The sequence below is a fragment of the Vombatus ursinus genome, unplaced genomic scaffold (assembly GCF_900497805.2).
Source record: "Vombatus ursinus unplaced genomic scaffold, bare-nosed wombat genome assembly UNPS02008996.1, whole genome shotgun sequence".
In the NCBI taxonomy this organism is placed as follows: domain Eukaryota; kingdom Metazoa; phylum Chordata; class Mammalia; order Diprotodontia; family Vombatidae; genus Vombatus; species Vombatus ursinus.
The window spans coordinates 243,611-266,770 of NW_020948774.1; the positions used below are offsets into that span (position 1 = coordinate 243,611).

Consider the following 23,160-nt stretch of genomic DNA (forward strand, 5'->3'; position numbering starts at 1 on the left):
CGCAGGTGACTCCCCCCACCTTCCCGTAAAAACAATCCCCTCCTTACTTCTTCCCCCGCCCCCCGTGGGGAGGGGGGCGGGGAAGGGAAAAGGCGCCTGGCTGGCTTTCCCTTAATGGGAGCCGCTGTGGCAGCGCTGGGAGCCACAGCCGCGCTGCCCCACACCAAGCCGGGGCCGGGAGCGCCTCCGGCGGTCACGGCGGGGTAATCCAGGCCCCCTCTGTCATGTTTGCGGTTTGGGAAGAAAAGACGATGCCTCCGCCTAGAAAAAAGCGAGATCACCGCCTCCCCCGCCACCCCCACCCCAGACACACACCCCCCACACCCCCGCCCCTGAGCTCCGTGAAGGCCGGGGAGGCGGTGGCTGCACATCTAACGCGTGGGCACCGGGACAGCCGCGGGCCCCGCAAAACTACGCCCAGGCTCTGCCCCCGCCGCTCATTGGAGCGGGACCGAGCCAAAGCACCCAGACCCAGAACTGCCCTCCTCTAGACGCGGAGCTGGGAGCAGGGCGCGGGGAGCAGGGTGCGGGGACAGAGTAAGCATCTGCCTGGGATAGCCTAGCCCAGCCCAGCCCAGCCCAACCCAGCCTAGCCCAAGTAGAGGCTACTCTGTGCTCAGACCCAGCTGGGGGCGAGGGGACCGGGCCCCGGGGTCACGGAGAACGCTTCGACGCCTAGCAGCCCCGCGCAGCGTCCGGATCCCACCAGAGATACGGTGGGGCGCAGTGTCTGGGCACCCCGGGAAGGACAGTCTCTTCGGAAGAGCGGGGATCCGGCTGGAGCCCAGAGCCCAGTCCAGGGCAGTGGGACTACTACCGACCCTGCGGCGCCCCAGTTTGGGTTTCAAAGTCCGCTGGGGCTCACCCGCTGATCCGCTTCCCCTGCAGGTGGCCCCGAAAAGACAGGACCAACGCTGGCATGGGCCAAAGAGCGGTGCGAGTGCTGCTGCTCCTGGGCTTATTGCACTGGGGCCCCGGCAGCGAGGGAAGGAAAACCTGGAGACGGCGTGGTCAGCAGCAGCAGCAACAGCAGCAGCAGCCGCAGCCGCCTCCGTCTCAGCCTCAGTCTCAGCCTCAGCCCCAACCCCAGGCGCTTCCTGGCCGTGAGCTGGGCGAGGTGGCAGGGCAGCCAGTGGAGAGCTTCCCACTGGACTTCACGGCTGTGGAGGGCAACATGGACAGCTTCATGTCTCAGATCAAGAGTCTGGCGCAGTCCCTGTATCCCTGTTCCGCTCAAAAGCTGGATGAGGATTTGCGGCTTCACCTCCTGCTCAACACCTCGGTGACCTGTAATGACGGCAGCCCCGCGGGGTAAGTGACTCCAGAGCTTGGACCCCCTCTCTTTCTCCTCTTCCCCCACCCCCTAGTTCCACGATCCCGGTCACTCCAGGCCCTTCAGGTCTCGAGCACATTCACCTCTCCCCAGTTTGCAGATCTCTCCCAACTCCACTCTTTTCAGCGGCAGGTGGACGCGGTTTCAGCCTTCTCTCCCCTCTCGGTCTCAGCCTTCTTTCTCCAAAGGAAACGACGAGAGAACAGAAGCAGGATCTCGGCCCATCCCACACCGTAGTCTCTGCCCCCACTCCACCCCCCCATACATCCTCCTCTTCCCTCCACCCACCCCCCAATCCATTTTGTAGTAGCAGAAGACTTTGCTCTGCTCTTCCTTTAGAGACCCTGGAGTTTTTACCCCCAAGAAAGAGGGGGGAGAAAGTGAGGGGGAGTCCTCCCCTCTCTGGTCCTAATTCCATCCCTTTTCCTGGAGAAGACTCCAGGTAAAAAGAATCCGTCAGACTTTCCCCAGCTTATGATACTTAGGGAAAGACCCTAGACTTTGAAGCCTCAAAGTCCACTTTAGCACAAGGAGCCCGGGATGTTAAAGTATTAGAACTCCTGAATCTACTCCTTCTCCTTTGCCTTCTCCAATACATGGGGGGGAAAAAGATTAATGAGAGAAGAGAAATAATCACTCAGTTTCCCTACAAGAAAGTCAGTTGCTTCCAAGAAAGGGTGCCAAGATACTTTAGGAATACATTCAGTTCCCTTTCCATATGAAGAAATGAGGGTACTATAGAGAAGAAAATCAGCCACAGGAGCACCCCTTTTTCTGAAGACTAATTCATTAGTCCACCTGGCTTGGCTAATGAATACCCAGAAAAAGAAGTGGACCCATTGTCTGTATCCCCAATGCCCGTCATAGTGTAAATTGGAGTCCAGAGATTCCAATACTTTCTAACACTGTGTAACTGACATTAGGGATATTATTTCTCCCTCTAGGGTGAGAGAGCATAACTGTGTGTATTTGGGGGCAGGGGAAGAAAGGGAGATGCCATTACTAGTACCTAGAGGAGAATGAAGGTAAACTAGGACAGGAATCTGTGAATATTGAGAGCCAGAAAATGAGGCTCAAAGGTAAAGTAACTTGCTGAAGATTATGCAGCAAATTAGTGACAGTCATGATCAACAGCTGCTTACCAAATGTCTATCAACTCCATGAACTGAATATCCATGAAGTGCACAGCCTTGGGGACTGGAGGTAAGGAGGAGGAGGAGATACTGTCATTGCCCTGGCAGAGATCCCTGGTTAATGGGGGTAGGGGTGGAAGGGAAGAGAAAAGACTGGACATACACACGGCAACAGCATGGGACACAGCAGACAAGCAGCCATGAGGAAGAGGGTGGTGATGAGGTCAGTGAGCAAAATTCAACCAGGATTTCCTACTCTAGTTCTCTTTCCTACTCTTCTCCTTCATTCTTTTCTGTTCTACCTTCCCCAACTTTTCTTCTCTTGGCACTATGTTTGTCCTTCCTAACTACACCTCTGACTGGCTGGAATACTCACGCCACTGTCTTTTCCCTTCTTCAGTTTTTACTCTAGGGTAGATGGAGGTTAATGGAGCATGTGCCCATTACTTCCTTCCCCTAGTGACAACGCTACAATGTGGAACGAAACTTTTTAGCATATTCTCAAGTTTCCATCACAAGTGTAGGCCATGAAGAGCAAGGTATTATCTTCTTTATTTTATAGCTAAGAAACGAGACCATAGAGGTCAAACGAATTGCCCAAGGTCACAAAGGTAGTTTGTTTCAGAGCTGGCATGGGAACAAAAGTTTTGTATTGCTTCTTAAGGGTTCTTTTCATTAGAACAGTAACACCCTTTTGTCTTCCCTCGACAACCCTTCCTTTGAGCTGCCTCGGCCCTCCAGGGTGTAAGGAACCTGGACCTGCCCTAACTTCTTCCCTAAGACTAGCCCCAGGAGACCTGTTTCTGTCCTTTCCAAATCCTTGCTCTTCTCAAAGGTTTTAAACTTCAGCTTGGCTACAGGTTTACCTAGTCTCTTGCGCCCCCGTGTGGCACAAGACTGCCCTCCCTTAGTGACAGGTGGAATAACCCTTTCTTACCTGGCATCCCAGGGCTATAGAGGGTCAGGGAAGACCTAGTTGACCTACCAACCCTATTTCTTTTACAGCTACTACCTCAAGGAGTCTAAGGGCAGCCGGCGCTGGTTGCTCTTTTTGGAAGGTGGGTCTTGGGGTGGAGGTGGGGGTGGGAGGAAGAGGGTAGGAAAAGAGAGGAAGAAAAGGCTCTAGGAACTGGGGAATCCAAAGAGGGTGAAGAATGAGAGTGAGAGAGGGACCTGTTGAAGGAGGGATGGGTGGCTGGCCCAAACCACAGGGTATTGAATATGTGTCTGACCTGGCAGGCGGCTGGTATTGCTTTAACCGGGAAAACTGCGATTCTCGCTATGACACCATGAGGCGTCTTATGAGCTCCAAAGACTGGCCAAGAACTCGCACAGGTCAGCAGTCACATACACCCCCTTTCATTTTGCATGGCTGCCTTTTCCTTTACCCTCCTTTTGATGTGGCCTCTCCTCCATCTTCCCTCCCACTATTCTCCTTGGACTCTGGACCCCTACCCTGTTCTCCTATTCCCTATCCAAACCTCAGTTCCATTGCCTGTCTCTTCCCTCTCCTCTCTCCCTGAAGAAGGGTTGGTACTAGGTGACTCCCCACTGTCTAACCCTGACTCCATGGCTTCTCCCAGGGGTAGCATATAGAGAAGCAAGAGAATTGACTGGTTTCAATTCTATTGCTGACTTGCTATGACTCTGTCAATGCCTCAATTTTTGCAGCTGTGAAAGGGAAGCACCTAACATTTTGAGGTCTTTGCCCTAAAGAAATGAGAAGTACTGTCATCATTAACTTTTTTTTGTTTTGTTTTGGCAATCGAAGTTAAGTGATTTGCTCACGGTCACACAGCTAACATCAAGTGTCTGAGGTCATATTTGAACTCAGGTCCTCCTGATTCCAAGGCCAGAGCTCTAGCCACTGCACCACCTAGATACACGCCCCCCCCTCCAATCATCAACTTCTTAAACTAGTCTTCCTAAAAGGGCTTCTCCTTAGATCCTCAGAGAAGCATTCTCTATCTGCAAAGTCCTTTCCCATTATTCCTAACCTCCCGTATTTCCTAAACTTTTACAAGATTACCAAACACCCTTTGATAATGATAATGAAGCAAAGACACAAAGTGATTTGACTTTCTGTTTTCTCATCCTGACACAGTTAGTGTTTGTCTTAGGCTAGAGGTACCACCTGTTCTAACACCTCACTATCCTTAGGGCCCAAATTGACCTCTCCCTATGCCAATATATCTCCACACCTTCTATCAAGATCTTCAAGCTTGACTAAAAGTCTCACTGTTTTTTTTCCCTTCCCATCTAGGTACCGGTATCCTCTCATCTCAACCAGAGGAGAATCCCCATTGGTGGAATGCCAACATGGTGTAAGGAATAAGTATGGGGGGTAGGGATTATTCCCTGAGAGAGATGGGGTGGAGTCACAGCACTGAGAAATTTTCAACACATGCCCAACAGAAAAACAGAATTTGAGCTTCCCAGGGGAGGTGTCAGCTTGAAATAGGGAAATACTACTTTTTGCCAGTCTTACCAACTTTGTCTTTGGCAGCTTCATCCCCTATTGCTCCAGTGATGTCTGGAGTGGAGCCTCCTCCAAGTCTGAAACCAGTGAGTTTTCTTCCCCTTCTGTCCCTTTCCTTCTTCTCTCCTTTTTTTCTCTCTTTCCCTTCATGGTCATAGGGAGACCCATGGTTATTCTAACCCAGCCCTGATTTCCTTAGTCCTAAATCTACTTAAATATCCCCCTGGGTATTTGTCCCTAATACCATCTTCCTCGTTTAGGCAAGGGGCTTACATCAGAGGTCCTGTTTTTTGTGGGGCACAGTTCTCCCTAGTGAATAGACATGGTTTTGTCTTCAAGATATGGGAATCTTAGTATGGCCTTGCCTACTCAGACTTGAAATTTCCAAAGAACCCAGTTTTCCAAGTGAGGGATAGCCAAACTTTAATGGATGAAGCCCAGGCCCTTCATTGGGGTAGGGCAGGGGAGACATGGGAAAGATCCTATTTTCTCCCTGTCCAATAAGTAATAATGCTTTCCTAAAGCAGAGACACATCCTTTGATTTACAGATGAATATGCTTTCATGGGGGCCCTTATTATCCAGGAGGTGGTTCGAGAGCTCCTGGGCAAAGGGTTGACCAGTGCCAAGGTACTGCTGCTGGCTGGAAGCAGGTGAGTACCAGGGAGAGGAGCATGAGGCTAACATAGGGAAGGGGACAGAATATATAGAACGTAGGGGAAATGACTGAAGAAAGCTGTTAACCATCCCAGGCATTGCATTAAACTGGGAGTGGGATGGCGTACAGAACAAAGGACTGAGGTGAGGTAAGAGGAAGGACCCTGTGTGGCCAAAGCTCAAATATTTTGCTTCACAGGACTTTTTTTTTTGAAAGGTACATGTTACATTTATTATATTTGTTACTACTATTCTTTTGATGCTAGCCCAGTAAAAGCCTCTGTTTTGAGTTTTTTTGGGCCAATTGGCTAACTATTCTAGGTAAGCACACTAGTTGGGATTAGTGACCTATATTTTTAGGTTTGTGGACCTCTAGTGAAACACAGTTTGTGAACTCTAGTTTTAGGAATATGTGTGCCCTTGAAAATGGTGAGGTCTTGCTCCTGGCACTTGACCTGCAAGATTTTCACAGGACTTTAGAGATCACCTAATTCAACTCCCTGATTTTACAAATGAGAAAGCGGGCTCAGAAGAAGGGATACTGCTAGTGACAGAGAGCTAAGAGTAGAATCCAGGTCTCTCCATTCCCAGGATGGTCCTCTTTCCACTGTCCCACACTGCCTTACTTCAGGGAAGAAGCATAATACTAAACATGAATACAAGCTGAGAGAGTATGGGATAGAAGGAGCGAAGAGAGAGAGAGGAAGAGAAACAGAGAGAGGGAGACAGAGAGATCATAAAATCATTGAATTTAGAGTTGAAAGGGACCATAGAAATCATCTAGTCTATTCCTATTATTTTTTAAAAATTAATTTGATTGATATATTTGTTGTTGGGTTGTGGTTTTGGTTTTGTTTTGTTTTTGTATTTGTATTCTCAGTGCTTAGCACAGTGCCTGGCATTGTAGTAGACACTTAATAAATGCTTGTTGGACTAACCTGATTTTTTTTACTTTATCAGAATTTCTCCCAGAAATTTACCATAATTCCTCCCCCCCTCCAAGAGCCATCTTATATAACAATATTTTTAAAAGAAAAAGAAGAGAAAAAAATCAGTAAAACTGATCAGTACATCTTAAAAGTCTGAAAATGTGTGCAATACCTATGGCTCTCCTACTTCTGCCAAGGAATGAGGGAGGTGGCATCTTCTCATATCTCTTCTTGGAGACGTTTGTCCAATCCTATCATTTTGCAGAGAGGAAACAGGCTCAGTGATAGGAAGTAATGTGTCCCAATTCACATGGGTAGTGAGTAGCAGATCCATTCAGGATTCAATTCTACAACTACCATTGCCAAATTCAGGGCCTTTTCTAATGGCTCTATTAAAATAAATGACATCAAAATGTACAATGACCCCAGGGCTAAGTGACCTTTTTAGAAATGACCCTGCTTATCTGCTTGGCTGTATCAGCTACCCATGTGTCTTCTCCCTCACTCACAGTGCTGGGGGGACTGGGGTTCTTCTGAATGTGGACCGGGTTGCAGAGCAGTTAGAGGAGTTGGGCTATTCAGCCATCCAAGTTCGGGGCCTGGCTGACTCTGGTTGGTTCCTGGACAACAGGCAGTATCGCCGAACAGACTGCATTGACACCATCACCTGTGCACCCACGGAAGCCATCCGACGAGGGATCAGGTGACAGTCTCCTCTGCCCTCCACCTCTCCTCCCCAAGTTATTGACATCCTGCTGCAGGTGCCCAGATGCCTTCCCCTTCCTTAGCTTCAGACATTACTGCCCCTTGATCTCCTGTTCCCCAATATTGAGAACCCATGTAGCCCATGGTGTGGCTGGGGCTTGAAGGATGACACCCCAAATCAGGACTAGGAGTTGGGAATGCCTTGCATTTCCAGTCTAGGTCAGGGATGAGAGCCTAGAGGGAGACTCTTAGTGGTACTAAAGGCTGAATTAGGTACAAATTCCAACAGTTGAGTTCTTTGGGTTTGGGAGAGGCCAATGGGTCAGGCCCATGGCCCCAGTGATGGGAGGTGAGTGCCTATGAAATGGTGGATCTATCACTTCCAGTCATGGTGGCATGAGTCCAGAATTGACTAGAGGGAACAGTACCTACCTGTCACCCTATGTGGGATCCTCCTTCCCCCATCCCATAGTTGAGATATTGGAAGAGGTTCTCAGGAGCTGGCCTAATTCCAAAGCTCCTGACCTTCCAGGTACTGGAATGGGGTCGTCCCCGAGCGCTGCCGACTACAGTTCAAGGAAGGCGAGGAGTGGAACTGCTTCTTCGGATACAAAATCTACCCTACCCTGCGCTGTGAGTAGGGGTGGGAGCTTGGGGCTTAGGAGGAGGCATGATGGCAAAAGACCCCAAAGTCCCCATTTACTCCCCCTGAAAATTCAGAGTAGAAGTAAGCAGTTGAGAGATCAAGTTATGGGAATGTGGAGTGGGGCTCATAGTCAGTGAGAGTCAGTACTCACTGTGTATGTTGTCTAAGGGATACAGAGGAAGGAAAAGACTTGGTTCCTACACTCAGGGAGCTGACAGTCTAGATTTTGTTTTGTTTCTTTGGTGCATGGGGATTATTTTGTGTTTGTTTGTTTTTGGGGGTTTTTTTTTTGGTGAGGCAATTGGGGTTAAGTGACTTGCCCAGAGTCACACAACTAGTGAGTATTCTGTGTCTGAGGCCAGATTTGAATTCAGGTCCTCCTGACTCCAGGGCCAGTGCTCTATTCACTACGCCACCTAGCTGCTCCTGGATTGTTTTGTTTTGTTTTAATCTGGGCCTGTAATTTCCTTGGTGTAGAAGGAATGCTCAGAGTGAAAACTCCTTCCCTTGATGCAGCTAGGCAACTCATCTATAACTTGGACAGTTATCAAAGAGGTTAAGTGACTTATCCTCCTTGGTCACACAGCAAGTATTTGTCAGAGGCAGGACTTGAACCTATATCTTCCTGATGATTCTAAGACCAGCTTTCTATCCACAATGCCATACTTTTTCTGTATGTGGAGGCAATTGGGGTTAAGTAGCTTGCCCAGGGTCACACAGCTAATAAGTGTCTGAGGCCAGGTTTCAGCTCAGGTCCTGCTGACTCCAGGGCCAGTGCTCTATCCACTGTGCCATGTAGCTGTTCCCACACTCATTTTTATCCTTTTTTTAAAAAAAAATGGAACATATGATTTGATTGCTGTAGGGAGCTCCAAATGAGGAACCCAATGCAGATCTGTACCTTCTCCTTCAATTTATAGCCTTAGAAAGTTTATTATTATTGTTTTTGTTTTTGATCACTATCAATAATTGACATATACATAGTACTTTAAAATTTATAAAGCACTTTTGTACACATTATCATTTAAAGCTCCCCATAACCCTGCAAGGTAAGTACTATGAGCATTAGTGTTCCCATGTCTCACATAAGGAAACTAAAGCTCAGAGGATTTGTCAATTGCCCAGGGTCACACAGCCAAGCCAGGAAGTATCTGAGATAGGATGTGAACTGTTTGGTTAAGGAGGCCGGTATGCCTCAAAGGATTTCATGCATACTTCCAAAGAACCAAGAAATTGCCAGCACCTGGAGCTGTCCATCAGCCCCCAGTGGATGGAGGTGTTTAAGCAAGGGCTGAATGACAACTACTGAGGATGTTTTTTAGAAGGAATTGGAACTTAAGCAAGGGGTAGTATGAGGCTCAAATGAGATAATCAATGTGAAGCACTTTGCAAACCTTAAAGCACTATATAAATGCCAATTATTATTGTTATTATTATTAGCCTCCAGCCTGGTGGTGACCTTATTCCCAGAGCTTCTACTGCACTTGGGCTGAGCTCAAGCCACACAGTGCCTGATTTGTAGTGATTGCCTGTTTCCAAGACTCGCACTGAAAATTTAACAGTCGGCTCCAACAAGCCAGTTAGAGCTGATTCCAACACCCCCCTGGGATTAAGCCACTAATTCTTTAAGTTTCCTTTCAGCGCTAATGTTCTGTGTTATGTTGTAAGAGAGGCATTGTGGTAGAATGGAAAGGACTCTTGAATTTAGAGTCCTGAGCCTTGGTTTTAAGTCTCAGTTCTACCACTTAACTAGCTGTGTGACCTTGGAAATCACTTTCCTTGTCTTTGCCTCTGTTTCCTCATCTGTCAAATAAAGGGATCGCATTAGATCCCTTCTAGTTCAGATATTCTATGGTTCTAGGGTTCTGTAGCCTAAAACAAGGGAAAATTGAATTTGTGTACAAATAAATGGGGAGGGTGGGATGGAGTCGGAATGCAGGATAAAGGAGTGATTGAAACGGGGTAAACTTCCTGAGAAGATTAGTCTTCATGGTCAGATTTCGAAGCAAGGAGAAGATGAACCTTTTCTGAAAAAAGTTGGGAAGACCTTCCAAGAGAAGGGTGTGGAGCTAGAGCATGGTCCCAAAGATGGGAATAATTTGAGTTGTAGGTAGAGGACGATGAATACTGCCCACCCCTAATACTAGGTTAGAAGGTTAGTCAGGGATATGAGGGAATACCTGGAGTTGCCCCTGAGAAAAAGCAGGAGCGGATCTTGGGGGGAGGAGGGGCAAGGTAGATTGTACTCTGAGCCAATCTATGTCCCTGTCCTAGGCCCTGTGTTCGTGGTACAGTGGCTGTTTGATGAAGCCCAACTGACTGTGGACAATGTGCATCTGACCGGGCAGCCTGTGCAGGAAGGGCAATGGCTCTATATCCAGAACCTTGGCCGGGAGCTTCGGAACACACTCAAGGATGTGTCGTGAGTGTCTTCAGCGTAGGGGGAGGGCACACACGGGAGGGACAGGACCAAGAAGGACATATGGGTAGCCGACCCCAGTATGCTAGACACCACGCCCAGATCCTCCACCATTGAATTCCTGAGTGGCCAAGCAGAGAAAGCAAGAACCTTCAGGGACATTAAATATTTGCCCTAAATTGAGAAAGAGGGGTGGAGGCAGGTGAGAGCCAATCATCACCCACTACTTCTAGTGCTCCCTGTATGAAAACCCTTGTGCTGAGTACCCTGGTTAGGAAAGTCTCTCAGAATCAATCATCCAGATAGAGTGCCGGGCCTAGAGTCAGGAAAGAACTGAGGTTAAATCCAGCCTCAGATGTTTCTTAGCTCTATAACCCTGGGTAAATCACTTGACCTTTGTTTGTCTCAGTTTCCTCAACTGTAAAATGGGGATTTTATTAGCAACAGGGTTGTTGTGAAGATCAAATAAGATTTTATATTGTTTAGTCATTTTTAGTCATGTCCAACTCTTCACGACCCCATTTGGAGTTTTCTTGGCAGAGATACAGAATTGGTTTGCTATTTCCTTCTCCAGCTCATTTTACAGAAGAGGAAACTGAGGCAGAGTTACGTGACTTGCCTAAGGTCACACAGTGACAGACACACAGTGTCTGAGGCCATATTTGAACTCAGGAAGACTCCTGACTCCAGTCCTGGCACTGTGTGCACTATAGCGCCACCTAGCTGCCCCAACAACAATTGAACCTCTCTGGGGTTGTGAAGGTCAAATGAGGTAATATTTGTGAAAACTCTTAGGGACAGCTAGGTGGCTCAGTGGATAGAGTGTCAGCCGGCCTCAGATACTTAACACTTACTAGCTGTGTGACCCTGGGCAAGTCACTTAACCCTATTGCCTAGCCCCCCCTCCAAAAAAATTTCTTAGCAGAGTTCCTGGTACCTAGTAAGCACTGTATAAATGTTAGTTTTATTATTATTTCCCATCATGTGTACCCAGCTCAATTCATCAGGTTCAACAAAGATTTATTAAATACCTATTGTATACAAAGCATTGTGTTGGAAAACAGACAAAAACAAAACAATTCCTGTCTTTGAGTAACCCACAATCTATTAGATTATGAAAACTCTTTAAAAGACAATCGAATGAGAAGATAGGAGAATAATACTTAGTGAGTGCCTATAGAAGGGCTGAGCAAGGTCCACAGTAGAGGAATGAGGTTAGGTATGGTAAGTCAGGTAGGGCTTTCAAGAGGAAATAGATTTTGAACCGAAATTTGAAAGTGGTAAAGAGCACTGGACTAGAGAAAAAAGGAGAGGAAAGATACTCCTTTTATGGGGAACAGCATGTGCAAAAGCATTGATGTAAGAAAAACAAAGTTCACATGTGGAGGTCAGTAAGCAGATTCATATGAATGGAAGGCAATAAGAATTTATTAAGTGTCTACTATGTGCCAGGCATTCTGCTAAACACTTTTTTGGAGGCAATCTGGGTTAAGTGACTTGCCCAGGATTTGAACTCGGGGCCTATGCTCTATCCATTGTGCCATTCAGCTACTCCATTGTGCTGAACACTTTACAAATATTACCTTGTTTGATTCTCACAAAATCCTAGGAGGTAGTTGCTGTTATCATCCCTATTTTACAGTTGAGGTAACGGAGGCAGACAAAGGTTAAGTGACTTGCCCAGGATCACACAGATAGTAAATATCTGAGACTGACTTTGAACTTAGCTCCTCCTGACTCCAAGGCCCAGTGCTCTATCCACTGTACCACCTAGCAGCCTCTAACTAGAAAGATCTATGTAGAAAAGCAGCAGAAAATGAAGTTGGTGACATTGTGGTGTAACATAAAGCGCACTGGATTTGGGGTCAGAGTACCCAAGTTCAAATCTCAGGTCTATGGATTGTTAGCTGTGTGAACCTGGGCAAGTCATTTCACCTCTATTTCCTTATCTGTAAAATGGGGGCATTGGACTAGGTTACTTGCAAAGTACCTTCCAGCCCTAAATCTGCGATTCTACATGTAGGGGGCAAAGAGCTGGTGCAAGGGCATGAGAGACAGGTTGAAGAGCATGGATCATAGAATGGACATCTGGGTACATTGTAGTGAGAAGGGGGTTGAAGTCAGCACCAGTGGTGACTGATAATCACTGATCATATCTCCCTTCCCCAACACAGGGCTAGCTTTGCCCCTGCCTGCCTGTCCCATGAGATCATCATCCGAAAGTAAGTGTCTCAACACAATAATTCAATTCGTGTGAGGCCTCAACCTGTAGGCTTCCCTTTGCCTCTTCTCCTCACCCAGCTTTCTTCTGCCTCCTCCCCCGCTTACCTGTGCCTCCATCTTTGCAGCCACTGGACGGACATTCAGGTGAAGGGCACCTCACTGCCTCGAGCACTTCACTGCTGGGACCGAAGTCTTCACGAGAGCAACAAAAATGGCAAAGCCCCCCCCTTGAAGGGCTGTCCTGTCCACCTCATTGACAACTGCCCCTGGCCCCACTGCAACCCCTCGTGTCCCACCATCCGAGACCAGTTTACGGGACAAGAGATGAACATAATCCAGTTCCTCATGCACATGGGCTTCGATGTACAGAAAATGGCCCAGCAGCAAGGGCTGGAGCCCAGCAAGCTGCTGGGGATGCTTAGCAGCGGGAGCTAAATGAAGTCAGGATGTGGAAATGATTCATGGCCAGCACAGGAGAGGGTGACCCCCCGAAGACCCTTTGCCTCCTTCCCTTCTTCCACTTCACCTCACACCATAAGGCTCACATTCTTGCTCTGTACCCGATGCCCCTTGGACCTAGACACATATGTCCCACTGGGACCAACAGAGCCCTAAGCCTCCTCTTTACCTTCCTCGAGATACTTGGAATCACAGAATGTTCCGAGTTGGAAGGGTCCTCAGTGGCCAGCCTAACCCATGACCCCCTAACAGAATCCTCACTGTAATATGCTCACTATGGGTCATCCAGCCTACTCTAAGATCTCCAGTGGGGGTAGGAAGGGAATCCATCCCCTTCTGAGGCATCCAATTTCACTTTTATATAGCTTTGTTAGGAAATTTTTTTCCCTCGTGTCTAAATTTGTCTCTTTGTAACTTCATCCCATTGCTTCTGTTTCTGCCCTCTGAAGCCAAGCAGAACACACCTAATCCATCTTCTGTATGACAGCCTTTCAAATACTTGAAGCTGTCATGTGTTTCCCTCATCCCTAACCCCACCCCAAGTCTTCTCTTCTCCAGGTTAAAGATTCCCAGGTCCTTCCACTCAAACTCTCATAACATGAACTCCAGGCTTCTTACCATCCTTATCGCCCTTCTCTTGAACATTATTCAGTGCATCCTAAACTATGTCACCGAGCATTGAATACAGTATCCCAGAGAGGGTCTGACAAGGGCAGAGAATATAGGCCCACTCCTCTTCTTATGCCTTATTCCTCTCAATCTAGATCAGGATTATGTCAGTTTTGTTGTCTGCCATCTCATACTGCTGACTCAACTTAAGCTGGCAGTCCAGCAGAACCTCCATATCTTTCCCCAACATAGTGTTTTCCAGCAATGCCTTTTGCCCAATCCTGTCCTTTGGAAATTGACTCCTTTAACTAAAAGGTAAGTCTTTACATTTATCTCTGTTGAATTTAATCTTATTGGATTCCGCCCAATTGGTTTCTGTCTAGCCTATCTTTTTGGATCCTATCATTTAGAGTGCTGTCTTTAAATTCCTGCCTTGTGTCATCTAGAAATTTGATAAGTATGACTTTGTCTAGATAAAAATATTTAATTGGACAAGGCCAAGTGCAGATCCCTGGGGTACTTTCCCGGATGCCTCCTTCTAAGTTTTGTCATTAAACTAGGAAGGACCCCTCTTTGAGTCTGGCCACTCAATTCTGCATCCATTTAATTGTATTGTTACCTAACCCACATCTCTCCAACTTTTCCACAAGAAAACCATGGGATATTTCATCAAATGCTTGACTAAGATCTGGGTAAATCATACCCACAGCATTTTAATCCTGCTACTTCAGTAACTGTTAAAAAAAAAAAAAAGAAATAACATTTGGTGGCATGACGTGTTCTTGATGAAGCCATGCTGGTTCTCTGTGATTGCTGTTTCCTTTTCTAGATATTCACTGATCATTCCTTTAATTCTAGAGTTTCCCCAGGAATTGAAGTCACACTTACTAGCCTACAGTCTGCAGACTGTTCTCTTCCACCCCTTTTTTTTTTTTGAATTGGGATAACAGTTGCCTTTCCTTGGTCCTATGACACTTCTCCCATTTTCCATAGTCTTTCGAATACTATTGACAGTGGTTCTGCTGTCACTTGTACTCCCTTCAGGACACAAAGATAGAGTCCATTTTGGCCATGGGACTGCAACTGATCAAGGACATCTTACTTTCTGCTTATTCCTCTTGGACATCGACTCTCTGTTAGTCATTTTTACTGTTATCATTAGTTCAGAGTTCATTCTCTTTGTCAGAGAACATAAAGAAAATTAGAATTAGAGAATCCTACTTTCTTCCTCTTGCTAGTTATTTTATTTCATCCACACATACCCCCCACCTAAGAAGCAATTCTAGTTCCTATTTAATCTTCCTTTTTCCTAATATGGTTTTTTTAAATACTATTTTTTTGGTGATCTTTTGCTTTCTGAGCTAGACTCAGCCCATTGTGAGACTTAGCACTCCTGACGCTATATTTATGGGACAGTGTCATGTTCTTATATTCATCCTCTATCCCTTGCCCTTGCTTCCATATCTCTGAAATCTCAGTTGGCTGGTGAGTCCAGAGTATATACACATTGATCTCTTTCGACATGTATTTCTATTCATTGGAATTGTTTCCCTTGTGATTTCAGTCACTAAGAAATTCTTGAGAGTGTCTCATCTCTCCTGAGTAGATTTCCCCTATGGAATTTTAGTCCATAGGATCCTACACAGTCTATTCTCTGAGCCCTTTGAACTCTGTTTTCCAAAAATCTAGGGTTCATGTCAGACCCTACTTGGCTTTCCTTTTTCTCTATCAAAAATTTTAGGAGGGAGTAGTCATTTTCCCTATAATGTTCCCATCATTTCCATTCACCCTTCCTCCTTCCTTCCCTGGCTGAGGTCTCTGGTCTCAACTCTTCCTCCCATTGCTTCCAATGCAGTTTGGCTGGAGACTAGCTGCCCATCAAATGAAGCAACATCCTCATGATCCCCTCCTGGATCTGCTTCTGTCACCATCATGTACTTCTCTGTTATTCTTTCCTACCCTTTCCTCCCAGAGCCTTTGGTCCATGGGGCAGAGCCTAAAGCACTGGATTCCTCAATTCCACCACAAGTCCCATCTCAGTCCCTTTCCATCCTCACCTCCCAGGCCTTTTCATGCCCTTTTGTATTGTTTTATAAAGTGACTTTTTTATTACTTTAATTTTTTAAAAAAGGAAATAAGCAAGAATATAAGATGAATGATATTGTTTTGTAACATATTTTTTTTAAATAATAAAAAACCAAAGAACCTCACCCTACCAACTTATTTATTTGAAAGTGCAGCTTTGTTTCCCACTGGTTTTCCCCTTAAGAGATGATAGCAAAGAGAAGCCTAACACCCTCCCTAAAGCCTGGCTTGGAAAGCCTAAGATTAGAGGATCATCTCTTAATAGGTTTATGGCATCCTTGGTATCCAGTCATTAGAACAGCATTCACCTTAGGTAACTTTCTTACGTTCAAAGCCCGCCCCCTTTTTTTTCTTCTTGTGGGAAGTTCTACTTTGTCAAGTTTCAGATAATGCTTACTCTGTTAGTTCAATCGAACAGTCATTTATTATGCACCTACTATGTGCAAAATATTGTCCTAGGTTCTGTGGATACAAAAATGAAATAAAACAGAGCGTATGTGTGCTAATAACTGTCAGAGAATGATTAGATTCTTTGGAGAAGTTAGAATGGACTGAAGTATTCAAAGAGGATGGTTCACTTCTGACTGGGGAGATCAGAGGATGTTTCATGGAGAAGGCATCACCCAAGTTGAACTTTGAAAGACAGTAAGAGTATTAATGTGCAAAGACAGGTATATGTGGCAGTGGGAAAACTTTTCCAGATGTGTTTACCGTGAACAAAATTGTGGGGTGATGAAGGGCAGAGCGATATAGGATAAAAGCTGTTAGTCCAATTTGGTTAGAGGCAGACTATAGAGGGCTTTGAATGTCAGGCTAAGGAGCTTGTATTTTATTCTATGGGGAGCTACTAAAATATTTGGGCAGAGAAGTGATGTGGTCAGATCTATACATGAGGAGGATTGCTTTGGCAGCTGTAGGAAGGATGAATTGGAGAGGGGAGAGATTAGAGTCAGGGAGGTCCTTTAGGAGACTTTTTTTTCTTTTCTGGCTAGGCAATGGGGTTAAGTGACTTGTCCAGGGTCACAGCTAGTTAAGTGTCAAGTGTCTCAGACCGGATTTGAACTCAGATCCTTCTGACTCCAGGGCCAGTACTCTATCCACTGTGCCACCTAGCTGACCCTGGAGACTTTTAAGAGTAAGAGAGATGAGGGCCTCAAGTAGTGGTGACAATGGAACTAGAAAGCAAGAGATAGATGCTAGAGATGTGGTGAAGATAGGATTGACAAAACTTGGCAACTAAGGGGGTAAATAGGAGAGGAGAGAAAGAAGAATCAAGAATTACTTCTACTTTTAAGTCTGGATAACTGGAAGAATGGTCATATTATCCACTGAAATAGGGAAGTTAAAAGGAAAGACTAACTTTGGAAAAAAGATGGTGAGTCCAATTTTGGATATAGAGTTTGAAGTGCCAGAAAGGTATCCAGGCAGTTAGAAATGCAGGCCTGGAGCCCAGGGAATAGATAAGGGCTATATATACAAATTTAGGAGTCATTTGCACAGAGGGGATAACTGAAGGCATGTGGGTAGACAAATTTGTCAAAGGAGAGAGTAGAGGAAGAGAAGAGAAGAGGGTCAAAAACAAAGCTTTTGGAGATGTCCACAATTGGGAACTGAAAGGAGAAAGGAACCAGTGAAGGAAAGCTAAGAGGGATTTGTCAAAGCAAAACATGAGAGAAGAGAGTCATAAAAGCTAAGGGAGGACAGAGTATCAAGGAAGAGAAGGTGGATGAGCAAGAGGATGAAGGATGAATGGATGATAAAATTGTACCTAGGAATTCTGGTCCCTGGGGTAAGAGTGCAAAAGATGCTCAAATGAACTTTATTTTTTTCAGGTTCCTCATCTTTCAAAAAATATTTTAAACATATTTTTAAAATATTTTGAAAAATATTTTCCCCCAGTTACAGGTAGAAACAATTTTTAACATTTTTTTCAAATTTTGAGTTCCAAATTCCCTCCCTCCCCAAAGGCAAGCAGTTTTACATAGGTTATACATATGTAGTCATGCAAAACACATTTTCATGTAAGTCATGCTGTGAAAGAAAACACAGACCAAAATTTTAAAAACACACATATATATGAACTTTTTAAAGACAAATTCATTTGGGAGCAAAACCTCTGACCTCAGGACACAAGGTGCTATTGAGGGGAGACTGAGACCCTGGGACACTTTTCTTGCATGTGGTTCATCTACGAGGGGCAAGAACAGGGAAGACTGTGCTGGGAAGGAGCTCACCTAGGGGGATGGGGAAGGAAATAAGTTATCTAGTAGCTTTCCATTTAAACTAATTATTCTTACTGACCAAGCACCTAAGCTCAGTTGTTTCTTCCTTTTGAAGGAGTATACTGTACTCTCAACACCCTCTTAATTTTATTGCCTAGCAAAGCACCAGTCACCCAGTCCTGGTTATGGCTCTGATGAGTATTAAGGAAGTGGAGATAGAAAAGGTAGGATACTCTTTCTAGAAGTTTAACAGTCAACGAGAGGAAAGAGAAAAGGTTGATATCTTAAGTAGGTAGCAAGTTGAAGAAAAAAAATCCTGGAGGCCTAAGTTTGTTGGTAGATATAGCGGAAAGAGAAATTGAAGATGAGTGTTGGGGGAAATGATTAATGAAGCAAGGTTCTGAAGGAGTTGGAGATGAGATTAAGGGCACAGGAAGAGAAATTAGCTGTGGCAAGGAGGACCATTTCAGCTATCCCCACCAGCCCCTAATGGCACAATCCATTTTAGTATAGCTTTCTGTGATTCAATCTGCTGCCTTGCCAGGCATTGATTAGCACCCAATTCCTCTGAGTACAGCATTCAGTATCATGCCCATTTCCATATCCACTCATCTCTATTAGAGAAGAGAAGGAATGATAAACTGTTATCTGCGGTGGGCAAAAACCACATCCCTCTTCCCTGGATCCTAGTGAGTCCTGTTAAAGGTTCTGCCCATCACTCTATGCCTAATAGGATCTCAAATGATGCTGATAATAACATACTCTTCTCTATGTAAGAGGGATACTGAAGCTAGGTGTTCCCATTGGCCTCTTGCTAAGGATTACAGACTTGTACTTTTGGAATAAACTAATCCCTTATTGGTCCTGTGATTAGAGTCTGTGTCAAAGAGTATTGGCAATCTGGCCCAGAAGAACTACCAATTCTATGGGCTTTAAGGAACTAAGAGAGATGGTGTCTATATCTTTGAAAGTGACTATTTTGAATGGCTGAATGAGTTGTTGTATATAATTGTGATGGAATACTATTGTTCCATAAGGAATGATGAGCAGGATGCTCTCAGAAAAACCTGGAAAGATGCGCATGAATTGATGTAAAGTGAAATGAGCAGAACCAGGAGAATATAGTATACAGTAACAGCAACATTGTATGATGATCAGGTGTAAATGACTTAGCTCTTCTCAGCAATACAATGATCTAAGGTGATTCCAAAGGACTTATGATGAAAATTGCTATGTCTCCAGAGAAAGAACAGATGGAGTCTGAATGCAGGTTGAAGCATACTCTTTCTTTATTTTCTTTATTTTTCTATCTGTGTTTTCTTTCACAACATGACTAACATGGAAATATGTTTTGCATGACTGCACATGTATAACCTATTTCAAATTGCTTGCCTTCCCAATGACAGGGGGAGGGGAAAAAGGAGGGAGAGAGAGAATTTGAAACTCAAAAATTAAAAAAAAAACAACTGTTAATTGTTTTCACATGTAATTGGGGAAAAATAAAATATTAAATTAAAAGAAAAAAGAAAGTGAACACTTTTGTTGAACCATAGTCAATACCTGCTCTCCCTTGCATTCCAGCTGGAGGAGAAAGATGATATTTCTTTCTCTTCACCTTCCAGGACCCAGTGCAACTTGAGCACATGTGCCTCCAAAAGAGAACATGTTCACCTAGGTGAAGCTGAGATTGACCAGGCTAAACAGATTAGGCAGAAAAGTGGTACAAAGCATAGAGGATGCAGAATTTGGGAGGTCAGTTAGACCTAAATACAAACTCTGCCTTAGACATTTATTGGCTAGGTGACGCTTGGCAAGTCACTCAATCTCTCTCATTCTCGGTTTTCTCATCTGTAAAATGGAGATTATCATGGCACTTGCCTCCCTATGTTGTTGTGAGAATAAAATCAGACAATATGTAAAGCACTTTATAAACCTTAAAGTCACCTATATGAGAGCTGCTACTGCCACGACTGGACCTCAAGTCCCTGTCTGCCTCTTCTGCCTTACTTTATGTATATTTGCCTGAGTTCAGGTGACCAAACAAGAATCCCAAAAGATGGACGTTTCCCAGTCTTCGTTATTAATCTGTAAGTTGGAGAAATAGGAGCTTCTTGAGTCAGGGATGACTGTCCGGCAGAAAGTGCTTCCTGAAACTATACTCCTTCTTGGAAGAGACAATGTTACTGCCAGGAGAAAGGACCGAGAAATCCCAAACCATACTCTGGCTTACCGGGAGATCTAGACTTGTGAGTTTTAAAGATAGCTCAGGTAAGAGGGAAAAGTGAAATGTGTATTTTGTACTTCCACAGAATGCCTTTACTATTTGGGAGAGTATAAAAGGAGTCAGGTTATTGTTTTGTATTTTAAATATGTGTGACTGTGTGTTTGGGGTAGCTAGGTGGCACAGCGGATAGAATGCTGAAATTAAAGTCAGGAAGACTCATCTTCCTGATTTCAAATCTAACCTCAAAAACTTACTAGCTGTGTGACTCTGGGCAAGGCACTTGACCCTGTTTGCCTCAGTTTCCTCATCTGTAAAATGAATTGGAGAAGGAAATGGAAAACTGCAAATGGGGTCACAAAGAGTCAAACATGGCTGAAAATTACTGAACGACAACAGCTTTGTTAAAACTTGTGTTTTAAGACTTTCTTTTGTGGTGGAGGAAATAAATAGCTGTCCTATACTTTATATTTACTTTATATAATGAGTGTCTCTTTTTCTAGAAAGAGTCTGTTAATTCATTTTAGAGGAGATTCTAGACGCTAGCTGTATGTAAGCTTTATTTAAGGGATTTTCCCCAGAACATTGATGTGGAGGACATAATGAGCCAGAGTACAAGAAAACTGTGATCCTCTTTTGGGTCCCCTAAGTACTTAACCCAATATAAGTCCAGAGCAGGAGCCCTCTGGGAATAAAGGAGTGCCCCCTGAACACTTTATTTGAAGATATCACTGACCTATATAATACTGAGGCAACTAGGTGGCTCAGTGCATTGAGCACTGGGTTTGAAGTCAAGAAGACCTGAGTTTACATCTAGCCTCAGACACTTACTAGCTGTGTGGCCCTGGACAAGTCACTTAATCTCTGTTTATCTCAGTTGCTTCAACTATGAAATGTGGATAATAGCAACACCTACCTCACAGGGTTGTTGTGAGGATCAAATGAGATAGTATTTGTAAAGTATTTAGCACAATGTCTGACACACAGTAAATGCCATATAAATGCTCATTCCCTTCTTTTCCCTTTCCACTTGCCACCGTCGGTAAGATAAAGTTTCATCCATTTGTTATAAGTTAGGTGTATTGAGTCATCCAGCTGAATCTCACACTTAAAACTTATAATCCACATTTTTGACATGCTTTGCTGGGGTTAGGACTAGAACAAGTGGTCTTGGGATAATTTTTCTCTGTGCAGTGCTACCATGACCTTGGCCTCATAAGTATCATGGAATAATCCACTGAACTCAAGTGGCTCAGAAAAATGCTAACAAAAAATGGGGTGATTAAAAATTATAAAAAAGGGGAAGAACTCATCCCAGTGGACAGAACTGGCCTGGATGTGACCCAAAAGTTCTGTCTGCCAGGATACTGTGCCTTTGGGGTCTACAAAGAAGGAAGGTTGGAAGAATCCCATGCTGTTGGAACACAGTTCTGTTTTCCTTGGACTTGGTTTCCCAGAATGCTAAGGATTGAGAGAAGTAAATAATGGGAAATGAATCCAAGAGAGAGGTCAAAGGGGAGAGCTGAAGTTTGGAGAGGTTGGAAGAAAAAAGACTCAATCGACAGAGTCTTTTTGTCTGATAGACCCTGAAACTACAAGGGATTTTATGGTTACCTCCAGAGGTAGGTGTAAGAGAAATGGTCAGAACCAGGCAAACCATTTTTTCTTTTTTTTTTTTTAAATTTATTTATTTATTTTCAGTTTTCAACATTCTCTTCCATACGCTTTTGAGTTTTAAATTTTCTCCCCTCCTTCTCCACCTCCCTCCCCAAGATGGCACGTAATCTGATTTAGCCTCTACATATACTCCTGTTAAATATATTTTCACATTAGTCATGTTGTAAAGAAGAATTAGAACCAATAGGAGGAACCACAAGAAAGAAGAAACAAAACAAAACAGAAGAAAAAAAAAAGACCAAACAGTATGCTTCGATCTGCATTCAGACTCCATAATTCTTTCTCTGGATATAGATAGCATTTTCCATCATGAGACCTTTGGAGATGTCTTAGATCCTTGCATTGCTGAGAAGGACTAAGTCTATCAGAGTTAGTCATAGTACAACATGGCTGTTATTGTGTACAACATTCTCCTGGCTTTGCTCACTTCACCCAGCATCAGACCATACAAGTCTTTCCAGGTTTTTCTGAAGTCTCCCTGCTCATCATTTCTTCTAGCATAATAGTATTCCACTACATTCATATACCACACCTTGTTCAGCCATTCCCCAATTGATGGGCATCCCCTTAATTTCCAGTTCTTTGCCACTACACAAAGTTTTTGCTCATGTGGATCCTTTTCCCATTTTTATGATCTCTTTATGATACACAGGCAAAACATTTTAAGGCAGTACAACTGTTCACTTGGATACTTTAATCCACTGGCAATCCCCATGTGTGAACTTCCAATAAAAATACAGGTTGCAACCCATCCACAATATCATATCTCGTGCAGCTTTCACCTATGTCCTCCAGTAAATTCTCCAAAACAGGTCTCTAATCCCTGGTCATTGCATGGATACCAATACATCATATTGGCAGTCCATGGTTATCTATTGATCTTGCTACTTGACCAGTCCACCTCAGAAACTAATTATTCTTCAGATGTTCTCTGGAATATTGGCAAGCTGCCATCAATGACATCAGCGCAATTAGAAAAATTTATTTCTTCAATGAAGTAGTCTGCAAAGACCATGATGCAATTTTATTCATTTTATGCATGCCAATTTCACAATTCTTAGAATTGCTTATCAAGGAAAGAGGAAAGGACCTCATGCCCCAATCCCTAACTCCTTTCAAATGATGGTTCATTTCATGCTCCCTAATCTATGTTCAGTTCTGTGGGAAGATTTGAGTTAAGTGAGTTACAGACAAAATAGAGCAGAAGACATTACACTCTTCTATTTACACTTTTATTTTAGGGGAAAGTCACTTCTACACACTGAATTTTTCATATTTATAAAGATATTCTGATTACCCCCATTTCCCATGTCACCCACAAGTCTACTTCTTCCAAATGGGGCACAGAATAGTCTACAGTTTTG

At 44.3% G+C, this 23,160-nt stretch overlaps 1 protein-coding gene across 2 annotated transcripts; it reads left to right on the forward strand.

Moving 5' to 3' along the window:
- The first annotated feature begins 830 nt into the window (after positions 1-830).
- On the forward strand, positions 831-15,801 carry NOTUM (notum, palmitoleoyl-protein carboxylesterase). Of its 2 annotated transcripts, none has more exons than XM_027850055.1 (11): positions 831-1,311; positions 3,472-3,524; positions 3,706-3,801; positions 4,730-4,790; positions 4,973-5,031; positions 5,495-5,597; positions 7,042-7,233; positions 7,768-7,868; positions 10,156-10,303; positions 12,475-12,522; positions 12,649-15,801. In XM_027850055.1, exons 1-11 carry the CDS (start codon positions 920-922, stop codon positions 12,956-12,958), a joined length of 1,563 nt encoding a protein of 520 aa, XP_027705856.1. In that variant the 5' UTR covers positions 831-919; the 3' UTR covers positions 12,959-15,801. The 2 variants fall into 2 exon arrangements, with proteins under 2 accessions (XP_027705856.1, XP_027705857.1); XM_027850056.1 differs by having other exon boundaries at positions 7,162-7,233.
- Positions 15,802-23,160: the final 7,359 nt, after the last annotated feature.

What these genes read in the sequence shown, in the direction of transcription:
- NOTUM (XM_027850055.1), top strand. Translation starts at nt 920, where the DNA reads ATGGGCCAAAGAGCGGTGCGAGTGCTGCTGCTCCTGGGCTTATTGCAC. An exon ending in CTGGTTGCTCTTTTTGGAAG is followed by an intron (nt 3,525 to 3,705) that starts GTGGGTCTTGGG and finishes CTGACCTGGCAG; the next exon opens with GCGGCTGGTATTGCTTTAAC. An exon ending in AATCTACCCTACCCTGCGCT is followed by an intron (nt 7,869 to 10,155) that starts GTGAGTAGGGGT and finishes TCCCTGTCCTAG; the next exon opens with GCCCTGTGTTCGTGGTACAG.